This window comes from Hylaeus volcanicus, chromosome 7, assembly GCF_026283585.1.
Source record: "Hylaeus volcanicus isolate JK05 chromosome 7, UHH_iyHylVolc1.0_haploid, whole genome shotgun sequence".
Classification (NCBI taxonomy): Eukaryota; Metazoa; Arthropoda; class Insecta; order Hymenoptera; family Colletidae; genus Hylaeus; species Hylaeus volcanicus.
In genome coordinates, this window is record NC_071982.1 from 12,964,214 (window position 1) to 12,977,934 (window position 13,721).

General features: G+C 32.2%; 3 protein-coding genes across 3 annotated transcripts; 1 reads left to right on the top strand and 2 right to left on the bottom strand.

Moving 5' to 3' along the window:
* The first annotated feature begins 716 nt into the window (after positions 1–716).
* On the top strand, positions 717–6,093 carry LOC128879838 (golgin subfamily A member 2-like). Its single transcript, XM_054129361.1, has 12 exons — positions 717–1,061; positions 1,415–1,498; positions 1,871–2,323; positions 2,396–2,591; positions 2,678–2,985; positions 3,052–3,228; positions 3,352–3,570; positions 3,679–3,864; positions 3,988–4,239; positions 4,351–4,651; positions 4,767–4,964; positions 5,084–6,093. The coding sequence occupies exons 1-12, from the start codon at positions 1,017–1,019 to the stop codon at positions 5,269–5,271; spliced, it is 2,607 nt and encodes an 868-aa protein (XP_053985336.1). The 5' UTR covers positions 717–1,016; the 3' UTR covers positions 5,272–6,093.
* On the bottom strand, positions 5,963–7,615 carry LOC128879839 (ribonuclease P protein subunit p30). The gene is made up of 3 exons (XM_054129362.1): positions 6,572–7,615; positions 6,267–6,414; positions 5,963–6,103 (listed from the first exon to the last, which is right to left on the bottom strand). Exons 1-3 carry the CDS (start codon positions 7,154–7,156, stop codon positions 6,000–6,002), a joined length of 837 nt encoding a protein of 278 aa, XP_053985337.1. The 5' UTR covers positions 7,157–7,615; the 3' UTR covers positions 5,963–5,999.
* A 1,223-nt stretch (positions 7,616–8,838) lies between these two features.
* LOC128879187 (FACT complex subunit Ssrp1) lies at positions 8,839–13,042 on the bottom strand. Its single transcript, XM_054128101.1, has 15 exons — positions 12,785–13,042; positions 12,280–12,465; positions 11,927–12,142; positions 11,681–11,856; positions 11,449–11,584; positions 11,274–11,377; positions 11,065–11,193; positions 10,703–10,994; positions 10,454–10,612; positions 10,220–10,360; positions 9,921–10,112; positions 9,595–9,846; positions 9,440–9,514; positions 9,289–9,363; positions 8,839–9,077 (listed from the first exon to the last, which is right to left on the bottom strand). Exons 1-15 carry the CDS (start codon positions 12,833–12,835, stop codon positions 8,958–8,960), a joined length of 2,304 nt encoding a protein of 767 aa, XP_053984076.1. The 5' UTR covers positions 12,836–13,042; the 3' UTR covers positions 8,839–8,957.
* Positions 13,043–13,721: the final 679 nt, after the last annotated feature.

Genomic DNA, 13,721 nt, shown 5'->3' on the forward strand with positions numbered 1-13,721 from the left:
TTCTTTTCCGTAGATTAAAAAAAAAGATTGATTCAATCTGCTTCGTTCAAGAAATATTTCAAATTTGTATTTATAAAGCTATATACAGGGTGTCCCAAAAATGTTGTAACACCTTGAAAGGGGTGGTTCGGGAGGTGATTTTAAACAACTTTTTCCTTAGCGAAAATGTTGTCCGAGGCTTCGTTAAGGAGATATTAAGAGAAAAGCTTGACCAATCAGAGCGCGCGTATACCGTTGGAGCGGCCGCGGTAGCGAAGGCTACGAGCTAAGCGGTCGCGCTTGTACGCGAACAAGCGACTCAACGTGCATCGAAGTACATTGTCGTGGCCGTTTAGCTTGTAGCCTTCGCTACCGCGCCCGCTCCAATGGTATCCGCGCGCTCTGATTGGTCAGTGTTTTCCGTTAATATTTCCTCAACGACACCTCGGACAACATTTTCGCTAAGGAAAAAGTTATTTCAAATCACCTCCCGAATCACCCCTTTCAAGCTGTTACAACATTTTTTAGGACACCCTGTATATTTACACATATTTTATTGTTTTGTACATATGTAATTTTAAATCTAAAACAACTCATTCATGTGTGATTATGCTTAATTTTTCCATTTTTTAACATTACTTTACTTAATTAAAGTAATAACACTAGTTTTTTGTATAGTGGCGCCATCGGTGAAAAATGGTTAAATATATATATTCTTTTCTTTCCTTATTCTTTGCGTTTAAAAAATAATATAATTTATCAATGTATCGATGAAATCTCGCGGTGAAAGTCTAGCCAAAATTATTTTATAAACTTGTACGTCTTGCGGTAGATAGCGTTCCTACCCTGCATATTTGTCATTTCCGTACTATCACTTATCTTTACGAGTATTTTAGCAATGGAGAGGAAGAAACTTCATTAGGCATGAGATAACCTCGATCATAACTAATACAATATTTTTAATTACGATGATGTAAATACTAGTGCTAGAACGTAATCGAAGGCTTTGTTCGTTAGTTTTTGTGTTACACTTCAACATGAATTTAAGTAAAACCGAAAAGCTGTTGGCTGCTAAGAAAAAGGTATCACTTTCTTGGAGTAGTGACAGTTACATAGATACTTTTCTACCGGTTGTCATTTAACAATAATTCGTACTTTTAATCATGTTGCTTAAAACGTATCTTCCATACGTCAATCATACTTTTCCAAAGTATTTTTGCTTATACGTTTAGAGTCTGTATGTTTGTTTCTTTTTTTTTTTAATTTTTAGGTTATATTTGCTGTCAAACATCTTCGATTATTATGCTGTAGTTATTTGCCACAGTGACAATTGTTTTATTCGTATAAACTTATTCACATTTTTTAAGACATTTCTTAAGAGCGATGTCCAAATCTTAGTATTATTTGTATTTTATGGATGTTTTTATTTTTATAGCTAAGAGAATTTCAATTGAACAAAATGATACAGGATGGTGCTAAGAAACAGAAACATCATTCAACGGATCTGTCATCCTCGCAGGTAAATTAAACAAAATGTAGTGTTTATTTATCAATAGACTGTGCATCATTATGCATTTATAGGAAATTTGAATGTACAAGACCCTAGAGAATGCAAACAATATGCAAGAATATAAAAAATATTGAAAGTAAAGTTCATGTTATAATAGTTACAGAATAAAATAAATTCCTATTTAGCTTCAATTTTTGTAGGCACATTCGCAAAGATTTTATTTTGCATAAAGTTCTGGAATCTATTTATCAATAATACTTTGAATTTCAAGCTTAAACTACTAGCTGCGATTTACAAGAGATCCAATATAAAAATTCATGTTTAAATATTAATAATACATCTAAGCGCAAAACTCAATTACTATTTTCTACTCATTTGCAGTGTGAGAATGAAGGAACTAATAAATCAAATATCGAAGTTGTAAATAATACGTCTCCATTGGAAACCTCTGATAATAATATAAATGTTCCTGGTCAAAATTTCCAAAGTAACAAAACAATGTCTGAAAATTTAATGGCGAATACAGAAAATTCAGTAAATCATACAGAATTACAGAATTCTTTGGAAGAAACTGTGAAACCTACTCAAGAGATACAGAATACTAATATAAGGCCAGAAATAGAGAGAAAAATGGAGTTAAACGATTTTCCAAAAGTGCAAAAGGAACATCTTTTGGAAATGGCTTCTGCAGTTGCAGATGTTCTGACGAATGATTCTGAACATGTGGAAACAACTTTGGACTGTGATTTGATGTGTCGTAATCAGTTTCTAAGTTCCTGTTTGGAAGAGCAGAAAAAGATTGTAAATGAATTGCATATAGAACTTAGTAATTCTGTAAGTATTTGCATTTATATGGCTTATAACCGAGAATATTTGCTTACAACCAATTTTTAATAAATTGTCCAGCGTAGCCGAGTTGTAGAATTGGAGGCCAAATTAAAAGCAAGCGAGGCGGATTTTCAGACGCAACTAGCGCGTGAAATAAATCCTCTAAAAGAACAACTTCAGATTCATACTCAGACAACTGGAATCTTAATAGCAGAGAAGGCAGAGCTTACTGCTGCTCTCAGTCAGGCTCAACAAAGTACTAGACAAAGTTCAGGTTTGTTTTCTTAAAGTCAAGCTTTTGCCAAGTTTTATCGTATGTCATATTGTTTCAAAATTTGTTAAAAAATAAACACGTTTCAGGAGAAATAGAAGAAATAATGGGAAAGTTTAAAAATGCACAAGTACGCGTAATCGAATTAGAAAAGGAAACTGCAGCTTTGAAAAGTAACAATGAAGAATTACGGAAAGATTGTCATCGATTTCAGAATGACTATGGTTCTCTTGAAAAGAAATTCTATGAATTGAAAAAAGAAAAGGAAGATTTAAACTTGGAAGCATCGGAATTGAAACAGAAATTAAATTTAAAGAAAACAGAATTAATTTCTGTTCAACAAGAACTTCAAGAGAAGACAGCGCTGCTTTCTTTAAGTGAACTCAGAATACAACAGGTGAGAGATACATACGTTATTATTAATAAATAATTTGCGCGTTTTCAATTTTTTCTATTTCTGTAGATGAAAGGTGCTACACCAACAGAGGAGGAAAGAAATGCAGGGAATATTTTAGAACAAGAATTGATTCAAACTAAAGAATCGTTGAGAGCTGTTACTACCGAGAAAGAAGAAGCTAATAAACAATATCAGAATTATATTAAACAATTAGATACGCAACAAGCTAAATTATTAAATGAGGTACGCCATACTCCATTTATATCAATTTGAGTATAAAAGATATGAAGTTAAATAATAAGGGAAAGAAAATTTTAAGACTATAATTAATATACATCTATCTACGAATAATCTATTTGTATACAGGTAGAAACGCAGAAGAAAACTATAGGAGACTTACAATCAAGAGAACAAAGTTATGTGCAAAGACTATCCGAGCTTGAACAACAATTACAACAAGAAAAAGAAAAGTTAGAGAATCTGTTGCCTTTACAAGATCGTAAGGAACAGATAGATAATCTGTTGAAAAGTGTAGACGAACTTACACTAGAGCAAGAACGGCTTCATATTATGCTTTCTGAAAAAGTGAGCTCTATATGATTCTTTCATTAATTTAGCATCGTAAATTAAATGTATATTATACGAAATGTTTTAAGTATTTAATTTAATTACAAATGACTTTTGTATATTTAGGATACGCAAATCGAAATATTAACGAAAGATTTAAATGATTTGCGTGAAGCCAGTAATCAAGAAGCTGAAGTGACAAAATTAGCCAACGCCCTTGAAAGTGAACAACTAGGAGCATCCAGAGCAGTTCATCAAAATCGACAATTAAAAGAACAGTTGACCGACATGGAAAATGCTTTTGTTACTCTAGTAAGTATATGCATTTATAATTAAATGTTTAATCGATCGTCTAAGTTTGTACTTAACGACTATACTTACAAACTTCTAAATAAAATTAAATGAACTATACAAGTCTTTTACATGATTTTTAAGAGCAACGCAAAGTTGGATCTAACGGAACAACTACAAGCAGAACGTTCTATCGGACGTAAACTAAATGTTCAATTGAATAATGTTGAAACTGAATTGGACCAATTAAAAGAAAAACTGACACAAAAAGAGGCTACTATCGAAGAACTTGAAAAAGAAAGACTTCGAACTGCCCAGATAGCTGATCAAATGCAACATTATCAGGCGCAATCGCATCATGCCAATACTTTCCAACGAGAACTTCAAAATGCCTTAGTAAGTATTTATTTATTCTTAATCAGTATATAACATTATTGATTTAGTCTAAAAATTCATCAATTTTTCGTTATATAACCTTAAACTTATTACATTTTGTTTTTGTCGCAGATTACTATAGAGAAACTAGAAAAGGAAAAGCAAGAATTTATAGAAAAATTAAAAGAAAGAGAACAAAATAGCGTTTCTTCTGAAAACGATTTGAATATATCAAGTGCTAACAATGAATTAGGTCAGGAAGAAAATGAACATTTAGAAAAATTGGATAAAAGTAATGTTATAGTATCAGAACCCGTGAAACAACTTGAACGGAGATTTAAACAAACGATGGAACGAGTCGCAGAACTTACAGAAGAGAAACAGAAACTCGAACATCTCGTTCTGCAACTTCAAAGTGAAACGGAAACAATAGGTACAAGCATTTAGGAAATATAGTTAATAATACTAAAATATTTACTCTTTATGAATGTTCTCGGTTTCCTTTGCACTTTAATTTTAATTTCATATTAAAGAAATTACTTTTTTAGGAGAATATATAACACTATATCAAAAACAAAGAGCAGTTCTTCAAAGTAGGGCAAGAGAAAGAGAACAAGTATTTCGACAGTTGGTTGAACAGAGAAATCAACAACAAGAACAACTGCATAAGTTAAAGGTTTTGGTCAGTGATTTCCTTAGAAACGAATATATTCATTCTAATGGTACGGAACATCCAATTCAAACAGGTATAAACTGAACCTCGAAAAGGTGTTTTGTAAAATCATATGAATTAATTTCTAAAATCGTAATCTTTTGACGTGATACGATATTAATTTTTATAATACATAAAAATATATTTTTATAGAAGTGAATTCCCACGATTCTGTAATCGTGGAAAAAAAGAAGGAATCAATAGAATCGCAAACAGACAACAAAAGTGTCTCAGAACTTCTGGATATTTTAACAGAAATAAAGGATTGCAAAGATTCCTGTCTGTTTGAGCCGAATTTCCACCCGTGCCCTTGGTGTTCTGGAAAGTTACTCACCGTATAAAAGATATGTCGTACGCATATCGTATATTTTTAGTATAGAGTGTTAATATAAAAATTTTTAATGGACAACGATTTATAGAATATAATTGTATATAAGATGAAGACTATAACAACCGCAATTTGTAAATGAAATCGATATGGAAGAAGAGAAGTTTTCTTCAGAAACAATTGTTCTTTTTCCAAAGAAGAAGTAATTTTGACATGAAATTACGACTCAAGAAAATAGTAAGATTAGGAAATGTACCTTTTCTAATAATTGTTCTTTTTTTTCATGTTCTTGTTGCTTGTTGATATTTTAAATTTTCTTTCATATATCTTCCATTATACAAAAGTTAACAAAAATTAATTGCCTGAAGAATGATCTTTTCTTTAAATAACCTAAAAAATAAACACATTTGATCACTTTTAAGAGAGATTCTCCTCAGAATCTTTAAGAAAACAAGTATTATTTTAATACAAAATTCTTAATACTAAAGGATGTATTAAGAATTATTTAAGCATCTATTACTATATTTTAATATTTATCGGTTTGTTATTTGTTTTTTAATACAAAGGCAATTATTTAATATAATAATAACTGTTAAAACATCTTAATTTTTTATGAGGAAAATGATCAAAACCTAAAGTGTGAACAGTGTTTAACGAATTTACAATTCCAATACTATAAAGTGGAGAAATTATAACTTTGTTTTCTCTATGTCATTCTTTTCTGTTTTTCACAAATTTTATTCACGATTTTAATCTTTTTGTAAATCTTCCGTCATCTTCAATAATATCAATTGTTTTTGTTTCCTCTTCAATAATAAAAGCTGCTTTCCCTCTACGCCTTCTTTCTAAATAAAAAAAACAATGCAAAAAAAAAATTAATACACCTAATTAATGTGTCTTTATAGTACGTAAAAATTTATAATAATAACAAGAATTCGTAATTATGAAGTTTATCGTGATCGTTATTTATATTGAGTTTACTTATATTTTATATTTAGATGTATATACCTGCTCTCAAAAGAAGTTTTTTACATTGGGATAATATCGATGCTTTTGCTTTAATTTCGTTTAATCCAAGTAAACATGATAAATTAATTAGATCGTATGGATTTCTAACGCTATTGACATCATTGGAACCACTGGATAATATTACATTCTGCATAAAAGTAGTATTCAAATAAAAATTTGTTTCATTAAATTATCAAACAAAATTGTAAGAATGGTACTAATTTATAAATTGTTTTTATTTTGTTCATAATACTATATCACATTAAAAAGAAATGCTCAATTTCTTAATGTTAATACTTCTATACCTTGCTTTTTCCATAGGTGTGAAAGAGATGCGAATAATGAATTGTAAGTTTTCTAGATTCTATGTTTAATAAATCTGTATACTGAATTTCAAAATGTATCCCCCTTTCGACAGCTTGTTCATATAGCTTTTTATTAAGTTTAAAAGTTGTAGAAGATGATTTCAGAGTAATTATGTCTGTGTTTAACTGGGTACATGCAAACTGTAACGCATTTTGTGTTTTTGGAACAAATGCATACAAATCATACTTTTTTAAGGTTGCACAATGATTCAATGCGTGTGTCTTTGCAGGATCAGAACACAAGAAGCTAATTCTATTAAAAACTTTCAGTTTTCCATGAAAGTCTCTTTTTATATTTTCTATATCGACTACTTCAGGTATAATACTTTGTGATGGTTCTCCGTCGTGTCTTTTCTTTTTTTTCCTATCCGCTCCAAGAATACTTTCATCTAAATTAGTATTTATTGCAACCGTCTTAAAACCAAGTTCATGTAATTTTAACAAAAGAGGATACCAATTGTGCTTTTCATTTGGAGATACGTTTATACATAAATCATAAAATCCTGTAGTTTGTCTAATATCCATTTCTAAGAAATCTACATAAAAATAAAATTAAAAATAATACGTTGTTTGAATGTTTATAAAACGACTCATGTACATTAAACGTTTAGAGGAGATTTAATCACAGATCATCACAGAAAAGGCAGTCGATACAATAATACAATACAAATACGTGAATAAGTCTCTAGATGCAAGAGTACCAACCAGTCCCAATTACACAACATAAACATACTAATGAAAAATGCGCATGAGGTAGACTAGCGTCACTAACAGAGAGTAGGTGAACTACCAAATAATTTTTCCTGTTTTTCAAGAACAATAATGAAAAAAACACGTAATGATTATGCTATTCGTAATCAGGAGAAGTATATCTATCGCCTCAACAAGCGTTTCTTTGCGAACATTGAAAACAAATATCTTGCACTTATCGCCCTGTCTTTGTTAAAGCTTTTAAAATATAAACAAAATTAAATTATTTAAAAAATATATTTTTCCGATATTACTACTTCCTATTCCTATTATAATTTCCCTTCATTTCGTGATGCATTTCCCATTAACTTCCCTTCATTTGCTTACACATTTCCGTTTAGTTTCCCTCCATTTCCTGGTATATTTACCTTTAATTTACCTCCATTACCTTACACATTTCCCTTTAATTTCCCCCCATTTCTGTGATATTTCCCTATAATTTCGCCTCATATCTGTGATATTTCCTGATTTAACAATGTTGCAAACACAACAATGTTGCAAATCGATTCTCCCGAAACTTCCACAATGTTGCAAATCGTTTCTCTCAAAGTTTAACAATGTTGCAAACACAACAATGTTGCAAATCGTTTCTCTCAAAGTTTAACAATGTTGCAAACACAACAATGTTGCAAATCGTTTCTCTCAAAGTTTAACAATGTTGCAAAGACAACAATGTTGCAAATCGATTCTCCCGAAACTTCCACAATGTTGCAAACACAACAATGTTGCAAATCGTTTCTCTCAAAGTTTAACAATGTTGCAAACACAACAATGTTGCAAATCGATCCTCCCGAAACTTCCACAATGTTGCAAACACAACAATGTTGCAAATCGATTCTCCCGAAAGTTCCACAATGTTGCAAACACAACAATGTTGCAAATTTCGAAAATTGCTAAGTTTACAACATTGTTGGGTCCGGAGCGGAGCGAGTTGCAACATTGTTGTGTTTGCAACATTGTTAAACTTTGAGAGAATCGATTTGCAACATTGTTGAGTTTGCAACATTGTTAAACCAGGAAATATCACAGATATGAGGAGAAATTATAGGGAAATATCACAGAAATGGGGGGAAATTAAAGGGAAATGTGTAAGGTAATGTAGGGAAATTGAGGAGAAATGTGTAAGGGAATGGAGGTAAATTAAAGGGAAATGTGTAAGGAAATGAAGGGAAATTAATGGGAAATATATCAGGAAATGGAGGAAAATTAATGGGAAATATACTAGGAAATGGAGGGAAACTAAAGGGAAATATACCAGGAAATGAGGGGGGGGGGAGTTAAAGGGAAATGTGCAAGCAAATGAAGGGAAGTTAATGGGAAATGTGTCACGAAATGAAGGGAAGTTAATGGGAAATGTGTCACGAAATGAAGGGAAATTATAATAGGAATAGGAAGTAGTAATATCGGAAAAATATATCTTTTAAATGTTAAGGTCAATTAAATCAAATTGAGATAAATATAATTAAATATAAATATATAATAGAATGACTTATGGTTTAAACAGTGGTAGGTTACAAACATACTTCAAAGTTTTCAGAAATACTAATGATATATTTGCATGTATTGTGTTCATTCATTAGTCGCTATCCTTGGATTCTGCATCACTGGAAGGTGGAGTACTTTCAATAAGTTCTTCATCACTGCCTTCATCAGACTCGCTTTTCTTTTGTTTCTTGGATACTTTCTCATCATCGTCCTAAAAAACAATTTAATTTGCAATTATTAACAAACATCACATAGCAAATAGCAATGTTTCTATTGAAAGCATACTTGTAATTAATAAAAAAAAAAGCAAATAGCAATGTTTCTATTGAAAACATACTTGTGATTAATAAAACCTGTACAGGTCATATTACTTTTAACAAAAATGTAATTAATCCTAGAATTTAAGATAATGAAATTATTACCGCATTTCGTTTATCTCCTTTCTTCTTTTTCTTATCATCTTCACTGTCTTCATCGGAATGTTTCTTCTCTGATTTCTGTAATAATATGTAATTAGCAAAAAAAGCAATAAAGATTAATTTGGTTAAAAAAGTAAGATAATAAAATTATTACCGCACTACGTTTATTTCCCTTTTTCTTTTCTTTCTCTTCTTCACTGTCTTCCTCAGAATGTTTCTTATCTGATTTCTGTACAAATATTTAATACGTCCAGTTAAATTCGTATTATAAAAATGAAAAATGTTACGCTATTATTGGTATTATCATACCTTAGTACCTCCCTCTCCATCACTGCTGCTGTCATCTTCACTAATATATTCTTTACTCTTAAAAGAACCTACAAGTTTGTTAGGAGACTCTTTCTTCGCATCCTTCTTCTTTTTCTCTCCCTTCTCTTTCTTATCTACCTTCTCTTTTTTGTCCTTTGTCTGAGCAGCAGCACTACCACCACCACTGGCTTTATACTCACTCATCGAAGCAGCATATTCTTTCTTCGCCTTTGCTGCTTTCTCCTCCCATTCCTAAATAATATTTAGATATATAATTAAAATGTAACAGTAAACAAAAGATAAAAGACATATTCGTACACCCTTACAGATTTGTCTTTGAGCTCCCTCCACATTTCTCCTCCTTTCTTGGCGATCTCTGTAACTGCAATTCCAGGATTATCCGCTTTAATTTTCTCTCGAGTACTATTCAACCATATCATAAACGCAGTTGGTGGCCTCTTAGGTTTGTTTTCATCTCTTTCTTTCTTTTGCTTTCTAGATCTTCTCGGCTTCTCTGACTACAAAAAATGATGTGTTTTATCATCCCTTTAAGCAATTTTGCGATATCATTGGCACTAACTAAATGTGACTCTAACCCACTTTTACAAATCGTATTAATGCTTACCACTGTCTTTGCGGATTTCGATTTCCTTTCCTTTTTATCTTTTTTGTCTTTCTTTTGGCTCTTGCCGGAAGCATCAGAATCATTTTCGCTTTCTGAAGTGTTTGGATTACTGTCATACTCCTCTGCTACGTCACTTTCATCCTAAACGAACCCAATTTTTAAATGAAACGAAAGGAGAAAAATTTGTTTAATAATCTGTGTCACTCAATATCTTGAATTCAGATATAATCATACTTGATTAGGATTGAAATCTTCATCGGTAGATTCTTCTTCGGAATCCTGATTTTCTTCGGCAGCTCGTTCTTGTGCTTCGGCTTTAACTCTCGCCAAATAAGCATCTGGTTCATCTTCTTGGTCACTGTCCCCGAAGTCGTTATCGTAACTTAATTTATCCTATTGAATATATATATAAAAACAATTTTTATCTACGATTGGTTACAATTATAAAATAAAAATATGAAAATAGACGATCGCTGTACTTACGCTCTTGCCTCTATTTTTAACACGGAGTTTCTTCGACGTGATAAAATCAAACAGTTTTCCATATTCTTCTTTCTCGATGCTACTGAACGTGTGAACCACGCCACTGGTCAATTCAATTTCAAAGTCGAATGACCTGGTTGAGCCTCCGCCGCGTGCAAAGTTTACAGACGCTATCTCTTCGAAACGTATGTGAATCGGAGGTTTATGAACATAAATGAAGCCTCTATCCAGAGGATACAAGCAACCTGCAGCTGCTTTAAAGGAACAACTAATCGCAAGAGCTCCAGAATGACTGAAAATGAAGAAAAATTAAATGTAGCAAATTAAAACATCCTTAATATATCATTTATAAATAAATTCACCTCATGAAATTTCCAGGTCCAGTAATTTTTCTGTTGATTATAACTTTCATTACTTTTCCTAACACCTCGTAAGTCGGTCCTGATAACTCTTTCGGTAATTTGTCCTCATACTTCTCTTTTAATTCTTTTCTGTACGAACAAATGCTTACGTTACAATCTTATATTTAAACTCTATCAATCTTTACGATATTAAACTATAATTTACATACTCGGAAAAAGGTAATTCGATAGAAGTTTCTTCTTCTTGGCTGAATAACAACACCAAGTAGTGATAACGAGTTTGACCCTGTTTAATAGGTGGATCTAAACTGACCTGGAAAGATAATAATGATAAGAAAATAATGTAAGAATTATAGTTATAATTTATAGTCATAAGAAACTTACCACAAAATACATTTGCCTGCTATCCTTGTGCGGTAGAAGGAAAAGCCTCAAAACCGTTGACATCGGAATTTTGTAATCGAAAGTTTTACCGTGCAATTGAAAGAACGACTGAAATATTTTTATATCATAACGACCACTGAAATAAAGAAAATTTAATTGTGTTAGAAACTATTTATATCAAACTTTTAAAATCATACCTATCTAAATGTACAGGCTAGATGTAAACACGTACCGAGGTGTGAGACATTGAATTTCTCGAAATATGGCAATGGCATCTCCGCTGACGCTAATAACAGAAGCTTTCTCCATGACTTGCTGATGAAATGCTTCTACAGGATCTTGGTCAACGCTATCGCTAATCGGTATATGAAATCTCATCTCCATTAAACTTACAGGAGCATCGTCGTTCTAGAAAAATTTATTATACAGTGATTAATGTTAGCAATTGATATAATAAGTGTAACTTTTTACTATTCACCTGATGAAATTCCAGTGTAACTTCGTTCTTTCCAGTATTGCATTGAGAAACATCATAAAGAGGAATTTCAAAGGCAGTATGATGACCGACATCAAAACTCAAAACAGAACCATTAAACCTTGCTGTACCCCAATTCCAACCTTTTAAACTGAGTTCTTTTTCCAACATATCTTTTTTGTAATTTTGCGCAAAGAACTTTGCAATTTTTTCTTGATCCTGTACAAAAAATATTTAACTATAATCTAAATTGTAGAGTACCTTGCAATTAATTTAAACGTTTTTACATTGATTATATGTTATACATAATTTCTACATTGTGTTGAAATTTCATTAATTTAACAGTTCTTACTTACCGTATCCTTAAAACCACGAAACCTATGTAACGTTCCATTTTTAAGAAATATTCGTAGACCCCAGGTACCAATGAATTTCTGATAATTCACCATTTCCATATCGGACGCCGAAATTTGTTCTACTTTGCCTGTCTTTTGATTCTTGAAGATTAGATGTTGATCGGTTAATTTCAGTCGTCCAGGAGTCTGCATACAAGCAAAGTTTGAGTGAATTTAATTATATATAAAAGAGTATTCGATCGAATTAAATTTTTTTCAAAGGTTACCATAAATTCTATGCACATCAAATTGAAACTTAATCGAAATAAATGATTAGTATTACGAATTGTAATAAATATAGAAAAATAATGAACAAAAGCAAACGAAATTCTAACCTCAAACATTTGGAAAAGAAGCTATGTAAATAATAATGGCAATAGAATGAAATTAAAAGAACGTACGATTAATATTTACAATGCAAGTAGAAATATTAATTATTAAAATTTGCGAATAAGATATTATTTACCATAGTTCCTTTGACTTCTGCAATTACATCGGGGTATTCCAAGAAATCCATCTTTGAGTTTGAATTCACTTTAAAATAATTTTCTTGTTATATTACTTTACTATTTACGGACTAAACGCCCAGTTTCTTTAGAGTTGATGTTCTTTTTCAAAATGAAAGATAAGTTAGAAGAAATCAACGGAGAAAATTGTTGCGTGCTTACAGCCCGCCAACATCAATTCAGCCACATTTGGCGGCTAGGCGGACTAGGTTTATTCGGGTTTATTCCTTTCAAACTTTCAGACGCGAGGTTTTACTTCGCGCATGCGCATAGTATTAAGAACGCTAACGTCAGTGGCGTATCTAATGGCACTCTGAAACTGGCGCTCTTGTGGCCCCAAAGTAAAATAGAAATACAGGGTGTCCCACAACACCTTGAAAGGGGTGGTTCGGGAGGTGATTTGAAACAACTTTTTCCTTAGCGAAAATATTGTCCGAGGCTTCGTTGAGGAAATATTAAGAGAAAATCTTGACCAATCAGAGCGCGCCGTATACCGTTGGAGCGGCCGCGGTAGTGAAGGCTACGAGCTAAGCGGCCGCGCTTGTACGCGAACAAGTGACTCAACGTGCATCGAAGGACCCTGGACGCGGCCGCTTAGCTCGTAGCCTTCGCTACCGCGACCGCTCCAACGGTATCCGCGCGCTCTGATTGGTCAGTGTTTTCCGTTAATATCTCCTCAACGAAGCCTCGGACAACATTTTCGCTAAGGAAAAAGTTGTTTCAAATCACCTCCCGAACCACTCTTTTCAAGGTGTTACAACATTTTTGGGACACCCTGTAGTTTCTTTAAAGAATCAATAGAAATGTATAAAGATATAAAGTAGAAGTATAATTCTCCCATGGACATTGAAACTTGGTTATTATCCCTTGATCAATATAAATGAAACGAATTGCGAT